Source organism: Pantherophis guttatus, chromosome 3 (genome assembly GCF_059756535.1).
Source record: "Pantherophis guttatus breed Tessera chromosome 3, ASM5975653v1, whole genome shotgun sequence".
NCBI classification, from domain to species: domain Eukaryota; kingdom Metazoa; phylum Chordata; class Lepidosauria; order Squamata; family Colubridae; genus Pantherophis; species Pantherophis guttatus.
This window is the reverse complement of record NC_142065.1, coordinates 118,381,730-118,406,544: the sequence shown is the minus strand read 5'-3', so window position 1 is coordinate 118,406,544 and position 24,815 is coordinate 118,381,730. Positions and strand designations below refer to the sequence as shown.

Sequence of the window (24,815 nt, the reverse complement as noted above, 5' to 3'; positions counted from 1 at the left end):
AGAACAAAAAATTATGACTAGGGTTCTGCAAGAAGACAAGAAGATTTTAACCAATGAAAAGATGAAAGCTGTGAGGTAAAGCAGCAGGAAATTAGTTCTTTGTGAGAGACAAAAAGATGAAAGTAAGGAGATTTATATTCTGTTCAAGAATTAAGGAGAGTCCTGAATCATGGAACAATGCATTAGGAGTAAACAAGGTATGTATCTTTTTTGGTTGCTTTGTCTTCCTAGAGCATTATGTATTTCAATCTACTATTCTTCACCTGAAGAAACCAAAAGTGGTTCTAAAGTGGCTAATGTGTTGAAGGATTTGAAACTGGAAGAATAGGAATTCATTGATCGCAGAGCCCATCTCATTTCTGAAAGCACTAAGCAGTATTTCTCCCTTGATATTCATACTGGGGATATATTGATAAATGATAAAGTAGACCGGGACATTCTGTGTAGCCAGACAGATGCTTGCATACTTACCAGAGGTGGGTTTCAGCAGGTTCAGACCAGTTCTGGAGAACTGGTAGCGGAAATTTTGAGTAGCTCGGAGAACTGGTAAATACTGGCCCCACCCCCATCTATTCTCTGCCTCCCAAGTCCAAGCTGTTTGGGAGGAAATGGGGATTTTGCAGTATCCTTCCCCTGGAATGGGTGGGAATGGAGATTTTACAGTATCCTTCCCCTGCCATGCCCACCAAGCCACACCCACAGAACCAGTAGTAAAAAATTTTGAAACCCACCACTGATATTTAGATCTCAAATTGTGCTTGACAACCCTTTGGAATCATACAATATTGAAATAGTAATAGAAGACATAAATGACAATGCTCCCAAATTCTCTAAAAATGAATTTGAGATAGAAATTCCTGAGAATGTTCCTACAAATATGGCACTTCCCTTAGAATCTGCAGATAGTGAGGACCTAGGAGAAAACAGCATCCAAAACTATACACTCAGCACCAATGAATATTTTTGGCTTCATGTGCAAAGGAACAAAGACGGAATTAACAATGTGGATCTTGTTCTAAAGAGATCACTAGATAGAGAAAAGGTGCCACATCTCAATATCACCCTAATGGCTGTTGATGGTGGGGTACCACAGAAAACAGGCGCTGTTCAAATTAACATTGATATTCTGGACATAAATGATAACCCTCCTCAATTTTCCCAATCTGAATATAAGGTAAAAATAAAGGAAAACCTTCCTACAGGCACTGCGGTGGCTAAATTGGAAGCTACAGATCTTGATTTGGGTTTATATGTGTCAGGTCCCATATATTTCTATTGGAATTCTGGTGGGAGCGGGGAGGTTTGGAGGGATCTCTATATGAAGTTTCTCTTTCTATTTCTGTTATGTCCTTATAAGGACATCCGCCCTGATTGGCTGCTAGCCATCGGGCGGGAGATTTGAATCCCTGTCAAGGGGCGGTGCGCCTGCCGGGAGCGAATATAAGGAGAGCTCCGGCAGCGCGCCAGCAGTCTTGTCTTATACTTTTGTAACAAATAAAGTTACTGAATGTATCGAGCTGGTCACGTCTTCATTTCCTGCACCTGATCTAACACTGGCGACGAAGGACTAGAGAAGAGAACCTGAACAAGACTCGTGGCACGATCGCCCAACGAGCTGAAGGCACTAAACCACAGCGACTCTCAGAATGGCAACTCCGCAAGCTCCGATTGCCGCACTGAACCCATTCGACCCATCCCGAGAGAAGTGGAGGTCGTACATGGTCCGATTCCGGCAGTTCCTGCGAGGCAATGGCTTCCAGAACCTCGACGATGAGCGGAAAAGAGCCCTTTTCCTGGCTCACTGCGGATCGGACGTCCTGGAGATGGCGATTGACCTCGTGGCACCCAGGGACATTGAGGAGATGTCCTGGAACGACTTGCAAGAAGCCCTGCAGGAGCACTACGCACCGACAGGCACCCCAATCGTGAACAGGTTCACCTTCCAGCAGAGAAACCAGTGGGAAGGTGAATCCATCAAGGAATTCGTGGCAGCGCTTTGCCAAATCGCTGCCAACTGCGAGTTCGACAACGTGGATAATGCCATCCGCGACCGCGTTGTCTTTGGAATGCGAGATGTGGGGCTGCAGAAGAAGTTCCTCAGCCGAAAGAGGATACCACTCAAAGACGTCCTCGACGAAGCAACAGCGGCTGAAACATCTGAGAAAGCAGCCACCGCGATGGTCAAAGCAAGAGGGATCCACAAGATCCACAAGTCGGGCCTGAGCTCCTCAGATGACTCAACCACACAAACGGAGTCTGAGGAGGAAATGGCCGTCTACAAGGTTTCCCGCCCCCCCAGGCGGGAAAACCCACAGCATGGCGACTGGGGAGAACGATGCGGCAGTTGCAAAGGCGACCACCCCAGGGCAACCTGCAGATGGAGGGACGCGACCTGCCGCCGATGCCTGAAAAGGGGGCACATCGCCGAGGCCTGCAGAGCAGCAGATCCAGCCCCGGAACCACCCAGACCACGATTCCGCGAGAATCGCAAAGACAACCAGAGGACATCCAAACGGTCCTCGACCCAGTCCCGGCGCGGGGAGGAGGAATATCCCCGCAACAGAACGGTGCACCAGACCACCATCGCTCACACAAGCGACGAGGGGACCACCAAGTTCCACGTGACGCTGCTGGCAGAGGGGTCACCGTGCAAGATGGAGGTAGACTCCGGATCCGCCTACTCCATCATGGACTGGCAGCACCTACAGCAGCTGAAGCCATCCTGCAAGAAGACCCAGCTGAAAACCCCGAAGTCGTGGCTTGTGGACTTCAACGGAAACCCCATTGAGATCCTGGGCAGAATCACCATCCACATCAAATACAAGGACTTTAACGGAGAGCTGCCCATCACCATCGTGGAAAACAGCCGACCGAACCTGTTAGGAGTGGAGTGGTTTAAGCCGCTGGGGCTTTCCATTGAGGGCATCCACGAAATCCATAGGGACGAACTCGACACCATCCTCGAAGAGTTCAAAGAAGTCTTCGATGGTAAGCTGGGGAAATTTGTGGGGAAGCCAATTTCCTTTAATCTGGACAAGGGAATCACCCCAATCAGGCTTAAGCCCCGCCGAGTTCCGTTTGCCCTGCGGCCGAAAGTAGACGAACAGCTGGATAAGCTGATCGCCCAGGACGTTTTGGAACCGATCGATCATGCCTCATGGGAGACCCCCATTGTGACCCCACTGAAGCATGATGGGTCTGTGCGCATCTGTGCCGACTACCGTTGTACCATCAACAAGGTGTTGGCACAGAGCGCATACCCAGTCCCAGTCGTGCAACATCTGTTGCATTCCCTGGGAACGGGCTCAATTTTCGCGAAACTGGACCTGGCCCAGGCTTACCAGCAACTGCCAGTGGATGAAAAAACAGCGGAGGCACAAACAATTGTCACGCACAGGGGGGCATTCAAATGTAACCGCCTCCAATTTGGAGTCAGCGCTGCCCCAGGCATTTTCCAATCCATGATGGAACGCCTTCTCCAAGGCGTTCCAGGGGTGGTGCCTTACTTCGATGATGTGCTTGTCTCAGGTGGCTCAAGAGCTCAACTCCTTGAACGGCTCAGGCTTGTCTTGCAGCGGTTCAAGGCCAAGGGCTTGAGGGTCAGGCGGGACAAGTGCACCATAGGAGTACAGGAAGTCGAGTTCCTGGGCTATCTCATTGATAGCACGGGCATCCACCCCACCAAATCAAAAGTGGAAGCAATCCATGAAGCTCCAAGCCCAAAAAACAAAACGGAGCTTCAGGCTTTCCTTGGGTTGCTCAACTTCTACGCCATTTTCTTAAAACAGAAAGCCACAGTTGCTGAGCCACTCCACCGCCTGCTGGGGAAAGCGGCTTCCTGGAAGTGGGGCCAGGAAGAGGAAGCAGCATTCCGGGCCATCAAAGGACTATTGACGTCCAAGAGCGTTCTCATCCAATACAGCGAGACACTCCCCATCAAGCTGACCTGTGATGCGTCGCCTTATGGGGTGGGGGCAGTCCTCAGCCACGAACTGCCCAACGGCTCGGAAGCCCCGATCGCTTACTTTTCGAAGACCATGTCTGGCGCGGAACGGAACTACAACCAGCTGGACAAAGAAGCCCTGGCCATCGTGGCAGGAGTGAAGCGCTTCCATGAATACCTCTACGGAAGACGCTTCACTGTAGTCACCGACCACAAGCCACTCCTGGGACTCCTCGCAGGCGACCAACCCACCCCGACCTTCATGTCCCCGCGGATGACGAGATGGGCCATCTTCCTAGCCGGCTACTCCTATAGGCTCGTGCACCAGCCAGGCACAGCCATAGGAAATGCCGATGCACTCAGCAGATGCCCATCGAAGAATCCAGTCGAAGACCCAGCCCCCACGCTCCACCTATTCCACATAGACGACGACGCCAGCTGTCCAGTCTCATCCGCAGATGTGGCCGTTCACACCCAAAAGGACCCCACACTCTGCCAAGTGAAGTCCTGGATCCTCAGAGGGTGGCCATCAGAAAAGACAGAGGAGAGGTTCAGCCCGTTCACCAGGAAACAGAAGGAGCTGTCCACCATCAAGGGCTGTCTGCTATGGGGAGACAGGGTGCTGATTCCAGGCACTCTGCAACGGCGAACATTAGAGACTCTGCACAAAGGGCATCCGGGCATCGTCCGCATGAAGGCCCTGGCACGGAGTTATGTCTGGTGGCCCTCCATGGACAGAGACATTGAGCAATGGGTCTCCAGATGTGACCCGTGCCAAGAAGTTCGCCCAGCGCCGCCGCAATCCGAAGTCGTGAAGTGGGAGACCCCCAGCAACCCCTGGTCGAGGATCCACATCGACTTCGCGGGTCCGATGCAGGGACGACACCTCCTCATTGTGGTAGATGCCTTCTCCAAGTGGCTCGAGGTGGTACCCATGGCATCTACCACAACAGAAGCGACGATCCGAGCCCTGCGCCGTCTGTTCGCCACACATGGACTACCGGACGTGCTGGTCTCAGACAACGGCCCCCAGCTCACATCCCTGGCCATGGAGTCCTTCCTGGCAGGACGGGGCATCCGCCATGCCCTGTCCGCCCCGTACAGGCCGGCCGGAAACGGACAAGCTGAACGCATGGTCAGACTCACCAAAGAAGCCCTCACCAAGATGGGCCCGGGAGACTGGCAAGAACGCATAGATAACTTCCTCCTCACCCAGCACATCACGCCACATGCCACCACCCACAAGAGCCCGGCCAAACTACTAATGGGCAGAAGGTTGAGGTCACCCTTGGACCGGCTGCACCCCCAATACAGCCCGGAAGTGACCGCAACCGCCAGCCGCCCGCTTCGCGCCTTCAGCAAGAGAGAGTCAGTTTTCGCGCTGAATTTCAACGGCTCTCCTAAGTGGCGGAAGGGGAAGATTGCCAGCACAACCGGCCCCAAATCCTACACCGTCGAGTTGGAAGATGGACAGGTCTGTAGACGTCACATCGACCAACTCCGGAAAAGGTGGGGGGGAGCACACGAAAACCAGCCTGACGAGGGAGGCCTACAACACCCAGACGAGGTAGGCCTCCAACACCCCGGCGAGGTAGACCTACCACACCCAGACGAGGTAGGCCTACAACACCCCGGCGAGGTAAGCCTACGACACCCCGATGAGGTAGGCCTACCACACCCCTGCGAGGCAGAGCAACGCCATCCCGACGAGGTCGGCCTGGCACACTACCAGGTACTGTCACATCGGCAGTCCAGCGAGGTAGACCGGGGCCAACCGCACGGGAGATGGCAACACCAACCCAGCCAGGTGGGCACCCGGTACAACAGGGCCAGGGACCACCAACCCAGCCCGCAAGTAGACCGGGACCTGCCCAGAGGAGGAGCAGCGCACCCCACCAGTGATGGCAGCCTACGCCAGCCCAGCCAGGGAGACCGCAGTTCCAGGTGAGTAGACCGGGACCCAGCCAAGAAGGGCACCCCACTACCCATGGGCGAGGGTGGCACACGGCTCCCCGGCGAGAGGGACCCCCGCCCATCTCAGAGGACAGCCAGCGAACAAGAACCCGACCCGGATGACCCCAGGCACCACCCGACGGTAGACCAGGGACTAGGGGGAAGGGAAAGCCGACAACAACCCGGCCAGGGAGACCTACACCACCCCGGCAGGGGAGACCTCCGCCGCCCCGCAGAGGTAGTCCCGCAACAACACCCCGACCAGGTCGACCACCACCAACCAGACGGGGTAGACCAACGCCAGCCCAACCGAGGGGACCAATGCCACCCCTGCGAGGTCGGACAGCACAACGCAAGCCAGCACCACCCGCGGCCGGCGGACCGGACCCAAGGGCACCGAGCGGAACCACCACCCAACCAGCAGCAGGCCGAACCGCGACCAAACCGCAGCGCCCGGGAGACCAGGGAGGAGCAAGCGACAGACTTACCGAGACTCAGACGCTCTTCCCGGGTCGGAACCGAGCAACCGAGACGAGGCAATAGATCCACAGGCCAGGAGGAAGACCAACAGAACCAGCCATCCAAGGTCCGCGGTCCGGCCGGAGGCACTGGGGGTGACCCCGCTCACTCGACAGCCGAACCGAGCCCGGTTCCGGAGAGGGAACCAGGAGACGAAGGAGCCCCGTCCATCCAGGCCGGGGATGGAGAAGAAGTGAGACTGCGCAGGTCAGCTAGGGTGCCGAGGCGTCCTACGTACCTGCGCGATTACGTGACTTTTGTGGACGAGATTTGACAGTTCGGACTAAGGGGGGAGGAGTGTTATGTCCTTATAAGGACATCCGTCCTGATTGGCTGCTAGCCATCGGGCGGGAGATTTGAATCCCTGTCAAGGGGCGGTGTGCCTGCCGGGAGCGAATATAAGGAGAGCTCCGGCAGCGCGCCAGCAGTCTTGTCTTATACTTTTGTAACAAATAAAGTTACTGAATGTATCGAGCTGGTCACATCTTCATTTCCTGCGCCTGATCTAACAATTTCCTGCTTGGAGAGATCTCTATATAAGTTTCTGTTTATGTTTCCTGCATTGCTGTGCTGTGAGTTTCCATTTCCTGCATTGCTGTACTGTGGGAGAGGTTTTCTTTGCACTGCTTTAAATTGCTGTTTTTAAGTAGGAAAATTTAGTTCCTACCTAGACCTCTTGCTATCACAATCTTTTCAATAAAAGTTCCTTTTGGAACAACTTCAGTTTCAGGAGTCCTGCTTTCTTGGGAAGATTTGAGAGACAAGACCTTGCATTAGGCAGGAACTCAAACTGGTCAAGCTGGAGAGGTAACAACCTTACCAAGGGGACCGTGCATACCATGTCTGCCAAGGGCAGCAACCACGAAGAGGCTGAATGCTGGGGGAGAACCCCCGCAAAAAGCCCAAGCAGAGGAGGCCCCCAATGCCTAGATCAAGGAGAACATTGCCTCAAGCACTGCTGCCAAGCTGAGGTGGTCCATCGGTGTTGGGAAGAAGGAAGCCTGGGGCGGCAGGACCAAAGATGTCACCCTCACCAATGGGAGCTGCCAACCCGGCTGGAAACAGGAGATGGAAGACCTCTACGATGACAACGAACTGGAAGAAGCCCAGACTGGCCCAAACAACTCCTGAGGGAAGCCATGAACCTCATAAGGGAGGCCATCCATGGCATGCGGATCTAGGGCTCCCTAGCTTGCACTGCGAGTGAGGCAGGAGTGGAAAGGGAGGGGCTCCCCAACCCCAGGAGCATCTACTGAAATCACAGGGGCTATTGGCAAACCCATTGCCACCATGGAAGATCTGCCCAGGAGACATCTCGCTGCAAAGCAAGGCCTGCAACTCAATGAGAGGAGCCTTCCACCCTTAGAATGGAAGGATTCCGTTTGACAGGAATTTTGAGAGGAATTTGACAGGAATCCCCAGCAACTAGTATTTTTCCTTATACACATGCTGACCTACATGCAGGAGTATGGGAGCGACCTCTCTACAGAAGGGGCCAAAGTCAGGGTTGTCACACTGGCTCTAGAAGGATCAGCTGCATGTTGGATAGTGAGCCTCCATAGTGCAGATGCATTGGAGCTCTGCAACTTCAACTGCTTCATGACAGCCCTGAGATGGAGATATGAGGACCCCTTAGTCGACCGCAAGGCTAGAGACCACATAAGGCAAATTAGACAGTTGCCGAGTACATCAAAGAGTTTTGTGACCTGACTTGCCATGTAGATTGGCTAGAGGAAATACTCATGAGTTGGTTCAAAGATGGCTTAAATGATGGCCTGTACAATGCCTGTGTTGCCCGTGGAGCCTCAGTCTGCCTGGCTTAGGAAGCTGAAATTGACCAAACTCGAAACCAGTACCGCGCAAGCCACTCCTGGAAGAGATCCCCATCGGAAGGGAGAAGGGAAGGAACCAAACCTTGCTCTACCCCAATGTGCTCAGCCGCCTTTAATTGTGGAAAGAAGGCCACCACAATGGCAAATCACTCTGAAACCATTGCTTTCATTGTGACATCAGGGATGGACTGGCCCCTAGTTTTGGGACTAATCTGGTTAAAGAAGTGGAACCCAAAGGTGGACTGGATGGAGGGGACCCTCCAATTCTCTAATAATGAATTAATCTGGAGTGAGGAACCCCACCAGACTGGAATACCGCACAGTGAGGAGGTAGCTGCAACTGCAGTGAATGAACCCCTACCGGGCATCCCTAGGGAGTACCGAGACTTGATGGATGTTTTCAGCGAAGCAGCCTCAAATGAACTTCCCTTCCATAGGTCTAGAGACTGTGCCATTGAGATTTTACCAGGGGCCAAACTACCTAAGTCAAAACTTTATGCTATGACTCCCCAGGAACTGGATGAACTGCGACAATTTATAGACAAAACTTTGAGTGTGGGCTCATTGAACTGGCAAGACCCAAGGTGGCCACTCCAGTCCTGTTCTGGGAGAAGAAGGATGGCTCATTATGCTTATGTGTGGATTATAAAAATTTAAATGCTATTTGCAAGGAAAATCTCTACCCCCTACCCCTAATGAAGGACATGCTGACCCATCTGGCGAAGGGGAGAATTTTTTCCAAGCTAGACTTAAGGGAGGCTTATTACTGGATCTGGATCCAGATCTGGGAGGGGGATGAATGGAAAACAGCATTTAATTGTCCATTGGAATGTTTTCAGTTCAAGGTTTAACATTTGGGTCCAAGGGGCTCCTGCCGTGTTCATGCAGCTGATTAATGAGATCTGCATGAGCACTTGTATAAGGGAGTTTTGGTTTATCTTGATGATATATTAATTTATAATGAAACTAAGATTCAACATGTTAAATTGGTGCTGGAGGTCTTGAAGAAACTAAGGGCAGCTAAGTTATTTGTCAAACTCTCCAAATGTGAGTTTCGCCAAGATAAAATAAATTATCTAGGGTACCGAATCTCTCACCGGGGGTGGAAATGGACCCCACAAAAGTCAGAGCAATCCTCGAGTGGGAAACCCCCCGCACTCGCAAGCAATTGCAGAGCTTCCTGGGGTTCACTAACTTTTATTGGCAATTTAGCCCTCTTTTGCTTAAATAGCATTGCCGATTACAAATCTGTTAAAAACCAAGGAGGTAGATAAACCAAAACCTAGCCAACCACTGAAGTGGACTATGGACTGCCAAGCGACATTTGAGAAACTGAAAAGACTCTTTTCAGCCACACCTGTGTTAAAACACCCAGACCCAGAGAAACCATTTGTAATCCAGGCCGATGCCAGTGATGTGGCAGTTGGTGCAGTTTTACTCCAAGAGAATGAAGAAGGCAAATTACAACCATGTGCATACACCTCTAGGAAATTAACTGAAACTGAACAGAGATGGGCTATATGGGGAAAAGGCTTTTGCAATCAGGTGGGCACTCCTAACTTGGAGACATTTCTTAGAAGGAAGCAAAATACCTTTCCAAGTATGGACCGACCACAAGAACTTGGAAGCACTCAAAACCCCACAGAAAACGTTCCCAAAACAGGTCCTCTGGGCACAGTACTTCCAACACTTTAATTTCACTTTGAAGTATTTACCGGGAGAGAAAAACTTTTTGGCAGATGCCTTGTCCAGACTACCACAATACAACAGTGTCAAGGAGGAAGTAATTAAGCCCATGCTCCCAGCCTCCCATTTAGTGGCTAAGGTTGTCACACACTCTCAGGCAAAGAATAACCTCTCCACCTTAGACAATGCCACCACCACCGAATACAAAAAGGCCTTGGAAAGAGATGAGGGGTTTAGTGCTCATAAAATACTTGCATAATAAAAGATGGGTTAGCTTGAGTGGGAAATAAGTTGTATGTCCCAGCTAGGGAAAGGCTGAAAACTATGTAAGCTTGTCATGACTCCAAATTGGCTGGTCACTTTGGTTTTGTAAAAATGTTACATTTACTGAAACAGCAATTCTGGTGACCCTCATTGAAAAAAGACATAGAAAGCTATGTAGCAAGCTGCCCCATTTTCGCTGCTGCTAAATACAGGCAGAGGAAAACCCCTGGTTTGCTGCAGCCAGTGGCTGACCCTTCAGCATCATGGAGAGAGATCTCCATGGATTTCATTGTAGAATTGCCCAAGAGTTCTGGAAACACAGTGATCTGGGTTGTCACAGACCATTTCTCAAAGCAGGTTCACTTCATCCCATGCCAAAAGATCCCTACGCCCAAAGCCTTGGCTAAGCTGTTTTTGGTCCACATATACTGCTTGCATGGGGCCCCATGATATATTATTTTGGAGAAAGGGGTCCAATTCACATCCAGTTTCTGGAAAGGCTTTTTGGATCTATTTGGAACCGAACAGGGACTTAGTTCTAGTCATCATCCACAAACAAACGGGGCCATAGAATGAACAGACTCAGTTCTGGAACAGTACCTGCAGTGTTTTATTAACTATCCGCAGGACAACTGGACTGAGCCATTGCCTATTGCAGAAGTGGCCTATAATAATGCAGTTCACACTAGCACAGGTTTTACCCCATTCAGAGTGGCCACAGGGCAAGAATTTAATGCTATGTCTGAGTTACCCTCATATGAACCAAAAATCCCTCCTTGAAACAGTGGATCAGTCATTTCCAAACCATTTGGCCAGGGATCTGCAAAGCCTTGGATGAAGCCAAGGCTGCCTATAAAGCACAAGCAGACAAGAAACATATACAACCTAGACCTTACAAAGTAGGAGACAAAGTTTACCTTTCCACCAATTTTCTAAAATCTTTGCAGCAGTCTAAATAGCTGGGCCCTGGGCCCTTTTCTAAGGGGGGGCATGTCAGGTCCCAAATATTTATATTAGGACGCTGGCATTCTTGGGGGGGGGGAGGATTGGAGGGATCTCTATATGAAATTTCTGTTTCTATTTCCTGCTTGGAGAGATCTCTATATAAGTTTCTGTTTCTGTTTCCCGCATTGCTGTGCTATGGGAGGGGTTTTGTTTGCACTGCGTTTTTTAAGTAGGAAAATTTAGTTCCTGCCTAGACCTCTTGCTTTCACAATTCTTTCAATAAAAGTTCCTTTTGGAACAACTTTAGTTACAAAATCCTGCTTTCTTGGGAAGATTGGAGAGGCAAGACCTTACAAAATGCACAAGTCACCTACTCATTCCATAGAATGCCTGAAAGAATAAACAGTTTGATCGCAGAGCCCATCCCATTTCTGAAAGCACTAAGCAGTATTTCTCCCTTGATATTCATACTGGGGATATATTGATAAATGATAAAGTAGACCGGGACATTCTGTGTAGCCAGACAGATCCTTGCATACTTACATCTCAAATTGTGCTTGACAACCCTTTGGAATCATACAATATTGAAATAGTAATAGAAGACATAAATGACAATGCTCCCAAATTCTCTAAAAATGAATTTGAGATAGAAATTCCTGAGAATGTTCCTACAAATATGGCACTTCCCTTAGAATCTGCAGATGGTGAGGACCTAGGAGAAAACAGCATCCAAAACTATACACTCAGCACCAATGAATATTTTTGGCTTCATGTGCAAAGGAACAAAGACGGAATTAACAATGTGGATCTTGTTCTAAAGAGATCACTAGATAGAGAAAAGGTGCCACATCTCAATATCACCCTAATGGCTGTTGCTGATGGGGTACCACAGAACACAGGCACTGTTCAAATTAACATTGATATTCTGGACATAAATGATAACCCTCCTCAATTTTCCCAATCTGAATATAAGGTAAAAATAAAGGAAAACCTTCCTACAGGCACTGCGGTGGCTAAAGTGGAAGCTACAGATCTTGATTTGGGTTTAAATGCACAAGTCACCTACTCATTCCATAGAACATCTGAAAGAATAAACAGTTTGTTCCTTTTAAATGAAAGATCTGGAGAAATCACTCTTAGGGGACAGATTGATTATGAAAAAGAAAGGAGTTATAGCATAAAAATCAGAGCAACAGACGGAGGAGGACTTTCAGGCATTGCAAGATACTTATAGAGGTTGAAGATGTCAATGACAATGCCCCAGAAGTGTCCATCCTATCTCTGACCAGCAGTTTAAAGGAGGATTTGGCTTTGGAGAAGGTGATGGCCCTCTTCAATCTTAGAGACCAAGACTCTGGAGACAACAGCAAAACGGTCTGCTCCATAGAGATGAACCTTCCTGAAAGCCACCACAAACAACTTTTATCGGCTTTTTTTTTTTTTTTGCAAAAAGTTTTTTATTTTTTTTTATTTTTTCCAACACACAAATTACATCTTTTCGGAACAGAGCCCTGATTCGGTCATCAATTTATACAGTTTTTTTCCCCCCATCTTGAACAAAATTTTGTATATTCCATTTTGCCATAACACTTATTTCTTAATCTTAACTCACCTATCTCAACTAATACCATCTTTAAAAAAATTAAATTAAATTTACTTAATCAAAACAATTACCCTTCTAGTAACCCCCCTTAAATCTTAATTCAATTAATACTTCATAGTACATTTCACAATTGTTACCCTAAATCCTCACTATTAACAATACTTAATCTTAAATCACCTATCTCCCCTATTACCATCTTATAAAAAGTTTACTCTTATTTATATAATCAAAACAATTACCCTTCTATTAATCCATTTTAAATCTCAATTCAATTAATACCTCATAATACATTTCACAATTCTTAGCCTAAATCCTCACTATTAAGAATACAGGTCAAACATGTTTATGTTTCAAAATCTTATTTCCCTTTCTAAAACTTCCTCACATTTTTTACTTTGTATAATGCTCAATAAATCTTTATTTCCCTATTACTTCACCAAATTTAGATCCTATCTCTAATCCCAAAAATATAGCAATTTAACATTGAAACATAGTTCTTAATTCAAATAAGACTACAATACAATTCTCGAATTATTTCCCACAATTCTATCTCTTTAACCATACCATTTGTATAAAAATCAGTTTGAGTAATTCTTATTTGTAATTCATAGTCCTATATTATTTCAATCTTCTTTTCTTTTTTGCTTAGATATATTATCAAAAATATTGAAAACATTAAAATATTAAAGTTATTGAAAATATTCAAATTATTGCAATTGTTATAGGTATTTAAACAATATCCCAGTTGTTATAGTCATCAATTATTCTCAAGTAATACCATGTAACATCTTAATAAAAATTGATTCATTATGTCCACTGATATATTTTCTTTTAACATAGTCTATTTCTCATATATTATAGCTTCCATCCATATTTCAATTTTAAGTATCTGTAACATTCTTCTCATATTTCTGTTAACCATCATTAATCTCAATATAGTTATTTTGTAGATCAAAGTCTTGGACTTTTCTATCTTACCCCATATTCCCCAATTCTTTCACTATTAATCCCAGTGTAATCATCTTTATAACTATTGTTTTTCACAATATAGTCTCTAATAACCTCCTTTTTATTATTACTATCCACCTGTGCATTACTTATTCATATTTAATCACCTTGTCTTTGTCTTCTTTATTTCCAGCCATTATGTCTTGTTTCTTCATTTTCTTGTCTGCTTCTGTATACTTCATTTCAGCTTCAATGTCCTCTAATTTTGTCCTCCACGTGGCATTTTAATTATTTTTCTTATTTCCATTCCAAGTCAAATACATCAATTTGTTTCTTCTCTAATTCCTGCGCCATTTTATTCTTTTTAAGTTGACGTTATCCCAATTGTAAGAGTTCTGTTGTGGTTCCTCCCCCCCCCCATAGTCAAGCCACCTGCAGACAAAGAAATCATCCTCCAGAAATTCTCACGGTTGTTATCTGTAAAGTTCACGATTTCCCAAAACAAAAACCAAGTTGCAATGTTCCTTTTTACTCCAGAAGGTGTCTCTCTGCAATCCACAATTTCCAATTGTTTAACTGTGGCAAGCCAAAAAGAAAATAAGATCAAAAGTTCGGATGCGGCAAGAAATGACGGATAAGGGAGGGGGGGGAGAATTATAATTATAATTATATAGGTTAGATAATTATTTTATATGTAGTATAATAAATATTAGGATAATATTTTAATATAAACAGATATGAAGAGTGAGATAGGGGAATAAGAATTAAGTAACAATTGGGCTTCTGGTCTGGCTTCCATCGCCGCCAGACGGTCCTCTGAGACTGCCAGCCCTGTTGCCTGTAAACATTTACATCTGAAAGGCGGCTCAAAAAACTCCATTTCCTGAAGGAAATGTGAGACAGAGCAGGCGAGGGCAGGTAGAACCCTCTGCGAAGTCCCCAGAGTTTTTTTTTTTACTCTTGGGGACGAGCAGGTTGTGGCTCCCTATTTCCGCTCGCCGCTGCTCTGGGCTTCGGGAGAACTCTGCCTTTTTGCAGAGCCAGGCGCTGGGACTGGACCAATCAACAAAATTAACAGATCATCTGAATAAGCAGGATGAAATTCGGATCGGGGATCCTAAACTGCAAGTATTCTAACCCCTAATGATTTAATAAGGATTCAAGAAAAAAGCTCAGAAGTAGAGTTTAAAAAAATAAAGGAAGCTGACTATAAGACTTACAATGTAGATAATATAAAACAAAGGATTGAAAATGAAACCACAATAATGCAATTCAGACTCATGGAATTTGCGGTTAGAATTAGGGGAATACAGGAAGATAAAAGACAAGATTTGAGAAAGATGTCTGCTGAAGTTCTGGCTGGGATTTTAAAGGTTAGCCCTGAAGATGAATCCTGCAAGATTGATAAGGCCTACAGAGTTAATTCTTGGGTGGCAAAGCAAAGGCAGTTGCCTAGAGATGTGGTGATTTACTTTACTGATAAAGAAATAAGAAATGATATTGTGCAAAAGTCTTTCAACTCCACTCTTGAAATGCATGGAAGGAAGATCTGGATATTTAAAGAACTACCGCCTAAGATGTTAAAAGGTAGAAAGGATTTTGGATTTTTGGTGACTGAACTAAAGAAACAAAACATCCCATTCAGGTGGGATGTCCCAGTTGGTATAATATTGAGATATCAAGGAGAACGATATCAATTAAATACTGTTGAAAAAGCAGAAGAATTTTACTATAAGGTTTTTAAAATCGGTTTAACATCTCCACGTATAATACACGAGGGGAATAAAGAAAGGCAAAATCAACAAGAGATTGAAATTCAGGCTAAGCAGATGGAGGTGGAGGTAACGGAAAAACAACAAGTTACAGAGGCTTTTGTGGATGAGCCGCTTCTGGATTCTCCTTCAGAGGCTATAGTTGGATTACCTATAAATACAAGAGAGGCGGCTTTGGATTCTAATGTGATGACTTATCAAGCTACAGACCAGCATGGAAACCAAACAGTTGATATACAACTCATAGAAAGGAAACCAGGATGGAGATCTAAGCCACAAAAAGTTAAGAAAAGAAGAAGCAGGTCCTACAAAAATAAAAACTTTTAGGCCAAACAACAGTGTAATGCCAGTTACTCAAGAGACGATTGAATATTTAGAAATTTAGTTGAGGCAAAGTATTGGTTTTTATTATCCTGAGGAGAGTGACAGATCTCTGTAGTGCTATACTCTTGGGATGTGAAGATGGCCATAAATTGAGTGGATTGGAATTTTCTATTTTGGATTCTTTGACAAATGGATTACATTTATGCTGAGCTATAAGGCAAGAGAACTATGGGATTGGGGCATGCAGAAGATCTGGCTGTTACCCCAACACGGTGGTTGGAATTAATAATCTAGATGGAAGACATTATAGACGACACTATATGGAATATAAATATAAAGTCACTCGGGTGGTTTTTTTTATATATGAAAATATTTACTATTGATGGGGGCAGATGGTAATTGAAGATACCGAACATACTGTTGGAATTAGGATGTGATGTTACCCTAACATGGGTAATGGAATTAACAATCCAGCTGTGAGACATTACAGAAGATATCATATGGATTACAAACTTAAAGTCAATTGAGGATTTTATATATATATGTAAATATTTTTTTTTTTTTAGTGGAATGGGCAGAAGAATAAAGATATTGAAAATATTATGTATGTAGACCTGTAGGAAAGTGGGTGGAGATAGGTTAGTTTACTGATTGTTTAGTTTAGGAGAAGGGATGTTATGTTATATCAATATACATAAAAGATTTGAATTAAGAGATATATGTATGGGGGAGGAGGAAATGGATAGATTATGAGTTGAAATTGCTAAATTAGGATTTATTATATAGTTTTACAGCTGAAAGTTGCTTTGAATGTTGCTTTGAAATGTATAGTATAAGGGGGATATAATGATATTGTTAGAAGGATAGATTATGAGTTGAATAGATGAAATTGCTAAATTAGAATTTATTATATAATTTTACAGTTGAATGTTGTTTTTGAAATGTATAGTATAAGGGGGATATAATAATATTGTTAGAAAGAAAGGGTTAGTATATGGGGGTGGTACAAAAGGATGGTAAAGTATTATATAATCTGTTATTAATTTGGGTTTTATTTTGGAGAAGCCACAGGGGGAGGGGGAGGGGGGGTTAGGGTGGAGGGGGGGAAAGGGGGGAAAATTTGTATTTGAAAAACTTTTTCAATAAAAAAAAAGAATTAAGTAACAATTGGAAAATTAGAATTTGAATGATGGTACTATTAAATATGCATAAAAATATGATTAGCAGTGAAATGCTAGAATGTAACAGTGGGTGATTAGATAATGAAAGAATATATTTTAATGTAAACATGTGTATTATATGGATTGAAGGATTGGAAAGAACATGAATAGATGTACTTTAAATGTATAAACGATTTTGATTGGTACTAGAAGTGTCTACTGAGACACTGAATAATGAAAGAATAAAGGATGAAATTTTGATATAAACTGATGTGAAGAGTTAATTAAGGGAAATATGAATAAAAAATGTCTTTGAATATTACAGGGATATGGGAAAGGAAAAAAGTTAAAAGAGATAGAAATAAGAGGGGAATAATAGAATGTATGTTTGTGTGTGTGTGTGTGTGTGTGTGTGTGTGTGTGTGTTAAGATATATGAAAGAACAAAAAGGTTTAGAACTGAAGGGCGATAGTAAAAGATATGGGTAAATAATATGAAACAATGAAAATGAAATGTAATAACTAGGAGTAATAATATTATGTTTATTTGTGTTGAGATGTATGATACTCAGGTATCACACCATTCACGCATTGATATGTATAAACAATATAAAATAAAAAAATTGAATTAAAAAAAAGACTTCTTGTTTGGCATCGCTACGACACAGTCGTAGGGAGTGGGATTCTGTGAACCTAGGTTGAATTCTCCTCACTGGGGGCCCCTTAAAGGGCTAAAGTCACCTCATAGGAGTGACGAAGAAAGGAGGACGCCTTGCAGATCATGGAGAGTGGCAACTCTTCTGCTTGATCCGAGGCTCACTCTCCTATCCAACAACAAGGAAGGAGAGGCGGCCATTATGGCTGCCGGGAAGCTGGGACAACCAAAGAAAGAAATGTGCTGGAGCGGTGTTTGAATGGGTGAGATGATCTTCAACTTCTTTACTAGGGATTAAACCCCAAAGAAAAGAAACTCTGAAAAGACAATTCTCCAAAATGTTTAAAGCAACTATAGACCCAAAAGAAAATGAAACCTAAGAGAGGATATAATTTTTAAAATATAGAATGACTGGATTTGAACATTTTATTGGGAACATCTTGAAAAGGCATTTTAAAATGCTGGAAATATTGGTCTCATTATTGGGAAAAAGTGAAAGAAATAATTTGAAGAAATCGGAATGCTGTTAAATTGGGTTTCACATTGAAATCTTATCTGAGGATGGTGAAAGAAAGGAAATACACTATATTTTTACAAGGCTGGGAAGACCTTGGAATAATCTTTAATACTGAGTGGAGGTAAACACATCAGGAAGACTGTGTTTTTTGCTGTATAACGTTTGATACCTATTTGTTTCATGACTAAGGAGGGAAAATTTCTGAGACCCTTGAAGATTGCTAAGCAGAGTGGTTCACAAACACTTGGAACTATTATTGGAATCAAAGAGCTGGTTAGGTGGCTGATGAAGACAAGGGAAAATATGGAAGGAGTAAAATAATTGGTGGAGGACTATAAAGAATTATAAATATTGTGTACTTCGAGGAATGATTCTGGGACTGAGTGAATAGTTTTAAGGTTGGCTTTTTCATGTTACAGACAACTAAGGGTTTGTGATTTTGATAGATTTGTGAGTAATTTTTGGACTTATTAAAATAAGATAAAATGTTTCAACAGGAAATAACAAGCATATTTCAAAAAGAAATGTCATCAATGTTTCAAAGTATATGAAACGATAACAAAGAACCACAGGGAGATAAAGGATCTGTATGATACAGACGTGAGACTAGAAAATGTTCAGCAAATAACAGTGAAATATGAACAGGATACCCAGGAAATAGAGGATAGAATAGAAAAAAACAGAGGAAAAGAGACAAAACAACAAACGAAGCTAAAAGATAAGGAGAAGGAAGAGATAACTAAAATGGGTGAAACAGATTAAGCTGACAATATACTTAGAGACTTAAATATAGAATTGAATAAGCAGAAAGATATTCTTGAAGTGAGGACAGAGACACTTATAGACATGGTGAAGATCTGGCAGCAAGAGGCAGAGGTAGAAGAGGGAACACTTAGACCAAGAAAGAATGATACAGGGAGACATAATACTTCAAAGGAGGAGTATGGAAAGCATGCTAAAAAATCAATAAGAATTGATTTACTAAAACGACTGAGAGATGACGGGTAGAAATAGAATATTCACCAATATAAGATATATGCTATCAAGATTTAGAATAGAGGTAGGAATTAGAAAAAGGGAAAATATTGTTATGTACATTCCTATATAATATTTTAAAATTAGTATGCAGAAGGAAGGATCAGAAGCTGAAAGATTAAATAGCATTATTAAGGTTATCATAGTAATTAGCATTGAGTAATATAATATAATATAATATTGAATAACTAAATGAGGGATTATATACAAGGTGGAGTAAATATTACAATGTCAACAATTTTAATAGCATATTTATAATGTTACGATAATGATGTAAGTATGACTAATGTAACTAATATAATTAAAATTGATAAGAGATGATGGATAGAAATAGAATACTTATTAACATAAGATTGGTATTATCAAGATATAAATAGAGATGGAAATCAGAAAGGGGGAATACTACAATGAATATTGTTATATAAAATGTTAAAATCAGCAGGTTGATGAAAGGATATGACTGTATTCTGTATAATGTTATTAGGAGATTCAATTGTCAAGGGAACAGAACCAGCCATCTGTAAATCAGACAATCAATCTAGAGATATATGTTGTCTCCTTGGAGCAAAAATCAAAGATGTGGCAGAGAAACTAACCAAAATAATCAAACCCTTTTCTACTACTACACATAGGGATGAATGACATGAAAATGGACCTGAAAATAATATTGAGTGATTATGAGCAGCTAGGCAAGAATGCTAAGGAGTTAGGTGCACAAGTAGTTTTTTCATCTGTACTGCCAACAAAAGATCAACATCTAGTAAGAGAACAAAGAATTTTAGAAGTGAACCACTGGCTAAAGGGTTGGTCTCACCAAAATAACTTTGGATTCCTGGACCATGGTCTGCACTACCTCCATGATGGGCTTTTGGCAATGGGCTGTACCTCACAAAAACTGGGAACAATGTTTTTGGAAAATGACTAGCTCAACTTATCAGGAGGGCTTTAAACTAAAATTGGGGGGGGGGAAGGTGACCAATCTTTAGAATCTCCAGGACCAAATTCCAAGCAAAAAGCCCTAAAAAACAAATCAAATAATGAGGTAAAGAGGGATAGAAAGGAAGACAAAGTCCAACACCAAACAGGAGACATAGGAAGCATACCCAGAGTTATACATAAAAATCTCAAATGCCCATATACAACTGCACAAAGTTTGGGGAACAAACAGGGTGAACTTGAATTATTAATACATGAAGGTAGATACGATATAGTTGGAATTACTGAAACTTGGTGGGATGAAACTCATGACTGGAACATATTGATAGAAGGATGCAAACTGTTCAAAAAACCTAGACCCCATAAAAGAGGAGGTGGAGTTGCACTATATGTAAAAGACCACTATATTGCTTCAGAAATGCATGAAACCGAAGACGAAAACTTCCTAGAATGCATATGCACCAATTTAAAAGAAAAAAGGAATGACATTGCCATAGATGTATACTAAAGGCCACCCAACCAAGCAGAAAAAGTAGATTGCTAGTATTGGTTAATTGCTAACCAAATAACAAATACATGTAGGAAACACACTATAATAATAATGGAGGACTTCAATTTCCCTGACATTAACTGGAAGACTAATTCTGCACCAAGTGAGAAATTGAATAAGTTCCTGACCAACCTAGCTGACAACTTTGTTGTTCAAAAGGTTGAGGAGGGAACTAGAGAGATAACCATACAGGACTTAATTCTCATGAACAGAGAAGAAGTGATAGAGGGAGTTGAAACTGCAGGAACCTTGGGTAAGAGTGACCATGTCATATTGGAATTCAACATAATGCAAACACAAGCAATAGAACACAATACCATAGTCTTAGATTTTAAAAGAGCTGATTTAACAAACTCAGAGAGAACTTGGGAAAGATTCTTTGGATGAAAATCCTAAAGGGGAAAACGACTCAAGAATCTTGGAAAACTGAAAAATATGATCATAAAAGCCCAGTCTAGCACAATGCCACTGAAAAAGAAAAATAAGAAATCCAAAAAGAAACCAGCATGGCTGCATAAAGATCTCTCTAATAAACTGAAAGACAAAAGGGACAAGTACAAAAAATAGAATAAGGGACACTTAACTAAGGCTGATTATCAGCAGATTGCCAGAATCTGCAAAGATGAAGTCAGGAAAGCAAAGGCTCAGAATGAACAAAGACTTACAACAAAAGTCAAAGATAATAAAAAAAAAGTTTCTTCCAACATATTAATTAATTAATTTATTTTATTTATTTTATTAGATTTCTATACCGCCCTACTCCCGAAGGACTCAGGGCGGTGCACAGCCAAACAATAAAAATACATACATACAAAATTTAAAAATAGAATAAAATCAAATTAAATAATTTTGGCCCCGACAAATTTAAAACCCCAAACTTTTAAAACCAATTTAAAATTGAATATATAAAATACTAAAAGATATTTAAAATTTTAAAAATCTCTTATAAAAGAGGGGGAAAATTAGGCCAGGCCGGCCTGGTGAAATAATAAGGCCTTTAAGGCGCGGCGGAAGGTGCGCAGATCCGGGATCCTCCGTATCTCTGGGGGGAGCTCGTTCCAGATAGTAGGTGCCCCCACAGAGAAGGCTCTCCCCCTGGGGGCCGCCAGTCGGCATTGTTTGGCATTGTTCTTGTTAATAACAAGAAAAAAGTCAAGGAAACAAGAAGATGGCAAGAAAGTAACAGGCAGTAGGGAGAAAGCAGAGCTGCTTAACTCATTATTTGCATCAGTCTTCACACAAAAAGAAATAGCCCAACGTACCAAAAACATAACTGTAAAAGGCAGACTAGAAATAAAAGTTAAAACAAGCAAAAAAAAAAAAAGGTAAGAGAACACCTGTCTGATCTTGATCACTGGGAAATCATCAGGACCTGACAGATTACATCGCAGAGTTCTAAAGGAGCTGGCAGATGTCATCTCAGAACCACTGTACCATGTTTTCCCGAAAATAAGACTCTGTCTTATATTTTTTTGAACCCTGAAATAAGTGCTTGGCCTTATTGCCATGCCCTTAAAAAGCCCGATTGGGCTTATTATCAGGGGATGTCTTATTTTGGGGGAAACAGGGCATCACAGCTTTCAAAAATCTTGGTGCACCAGAGGACTGGAAAAGACCTGATGTGGTTCCCATCTTCAAAAAAGGGGAAAAAACCAGATCCAGGAAACTACAGACCAATCAGCCTAACATCAATAGCCGGAAAGATACTGGAAAAGATAATATAAAAAAAAAAGATCTGCCAACAGCTAGAAATGAGTAAAGTAATAACTAGCAGTCAGCACGGGGTTTGTTAAAAACAGTGTCAGAGTTCTAAGTAACATCCCCAACGAAAGAAGACTCCAGGCTAGAAGTTCCTCAAAGTTCCATTTTATTAGAGATGTCATATTGGCACATCTGGGAAAACCCGAATCTGAAAGCTTCCAGGTTTTCCCCACCCATAGAAAAGTCCAAGTCCCTGCTCAGCACCCACATGTCCATCACACGGCCCAATCAATGCACCGTCCCAACTGGAGATGCCTCCCGGGTGCAGGGCAAGATGTCCTTGACTCTCAGAGAAAGGAATGTTATTATTGCTATATATCTCCCCTGCTCCATACAATCCCCCCTCCCAGTTTTCCACAGCACTAAATGTGGCAGGCCTGAAGTTCCAATGCAAAAGATGGCTTCCAGGCCTGACAAACAGATCATGCCAAACCAATCTTATTTCATTCTTCAACATAGTGACTAAATTAGTAGACCAGTGAAATGCTGTGAACATAATATACTTAGACTTCACCAATGCATTCGACAAAGTAGACCACAACCTACTTCTTGGTAAGCTAGAAAAATATGGGATAGATAGCATCACCACCAGATAGATTCACAACTGGCTGACAAACTGTACTCAACGAGTAGTCCTTAATGAGTTTATGTCAAAGGGTGTTCATCCCAAATTGTATAGCTAAAAGTTTGTAGAGTTTCTCAGTCATCCAGGTCATGGTTGCCCCTATAGAATTTGGGATGAACACCCTTTGAATGGTGTGGGAGTAGGAATGGATTTCCATGGGCCAGAAGCATCACGTGCAGGCCACACCCATCTCAGATCCGTGAATGGGGAAAATGTCATGAAACGGCATGTGATGGCAATGTGATGTGGCAAGTTTGACACCCGTGCTCTAAAAGGATGCAAATGACCAGCTGTCTGCAAGGAAAAGAAAAGTAAGATTTTACACTTAGGGGAAAAAAAACTAAATGTATAATACAGTTCCATCAACTTCTGTAGCCATTTGTCCATGGTGGGAATCGAAGTGTCCTTCCATTTTTGTGCATACAGTAGTCTTGCTGCCATCAACATATATAATATGCCGTCGACATATATAAGAAAAAAGTTCCAAAATTTTTTTCCAAGTCTTTTCCCATTAAACCCAAAAGAAAAGTCTCTGGCTTCATCTCCATCTTCATTTTAAGAATGCTTTGTATTAAAATATGAATCTTACTCCAAAATTTCTTTGCTTTATCACATGTCCACTATAAACAATAAAAGGTCCCTTTTTTACTGTGACATTTCCAACATTCATTTGAAATATCCTTATACATTCTAAATAACTTATCTGGTGTTAAATACGAACAATACATATATTATTATATGTTATAACATTATAAAATTTTTCTTTTAAATTATAGTTTAATGTGGATTTTAAACCTTTCGTCTACATATTTTCCCATTGTTCAAGCATCACATTATATCCAAAGTTCCTTGCTCACTGAATCATACAATGATTTACATGTTCACTTTCCAAATTCAGTTTCAGTAATGTTTTATAAACCTTAGCAATAATATGTTCATTACTGCTGCACAGTAAGATTTCCAATTCATTTTTAACAAAATCAAATCCATAACTCTTTTTATCTAACTCTCCCTTTTAAATTGGGTTTTAAATGTTTTACATAAATTGGATGTCTTAAATTTGTTTTTTGAGTCCAAATTATTTAATCTATTTTTAATAGTTTTTAACTTTTGTATGTTATTTGTATTTTTATCTTGGCTGTTCACCACCCTGAGTCCTCTGGGAGTAGGGCGGTACACAAATATGATAAAATAAAATAAATAAATAAATAATTTAACTTAATCTGCAGACCTGGATGAACTCACAGATACTGTAACATCATATGTCAGCTTCTGTGAAGACTTATGTGTACCGACCAGGAACTTGCGAATATACAGTAACAACAAAACTTGGTTCACAGCTAAACTTAAGCAGCTATGTCATTCCAAAGAGGAAGCCTACAGAAAAGGTGATAAAATGCTGTACAATCAGGCCAGAAATGTATTAACAAGGGAGATCAGAGCAGCAAAAAGAAGCTACTCTGAAAAGCTAAAGAATCAGTTCTCAACAAATGAACCAGCAAACGTGGGAAACTCTTAAAAATATCACCGGCTACGGTAAACCTCCTTCCCAGGCTGAAGGAAATTAACAACTGGCAGATGACCTGAACATGTTTTACTGCAGGTTTGAAAGGAAACTGCAGCCACTTATCTCCACAACCCCCATCTCAGACAAACCAACAACAGCCAAGCTTCCTACAACTGACCCCATCCCATTGGGTTCACGACCCCTAGTGATCACAGAAAAGGAAGTGCAAGACCTATTTCACAGACAAGCTCCAGGCCCAGACAAGATAACTCCTTCTTGCT

General features: G+C 42.7%; 1 protein-coding gene across 1 annotated transcript in view; it reads left to right on the top strand.

The window, feature by feature from the left end:
• The first annotated feature begins 9,552 nt into the window (after window positions 1-9,552).
• LOC148114798 (putative protocadherin beta-18) overlaps window positions 9,553-24,815 on the top strand; it is a 34,254-nt gene continuing 18,991 nt past the window's right edge. Inside the window, exons 1-2 of the mRNA XM_087890720.1 lie at window positions 9,553-9,703; window positions 11,835-12,025. Of these exons, the coding sequence (XP_087746846.1) occupies window positions 9,553-9,703; window positions 11,835-12,025 (342 nt within the window). The remainder of the gene's footprint in view (window positions 9,704-11,834; window positions 12,026-24,815) is intronic.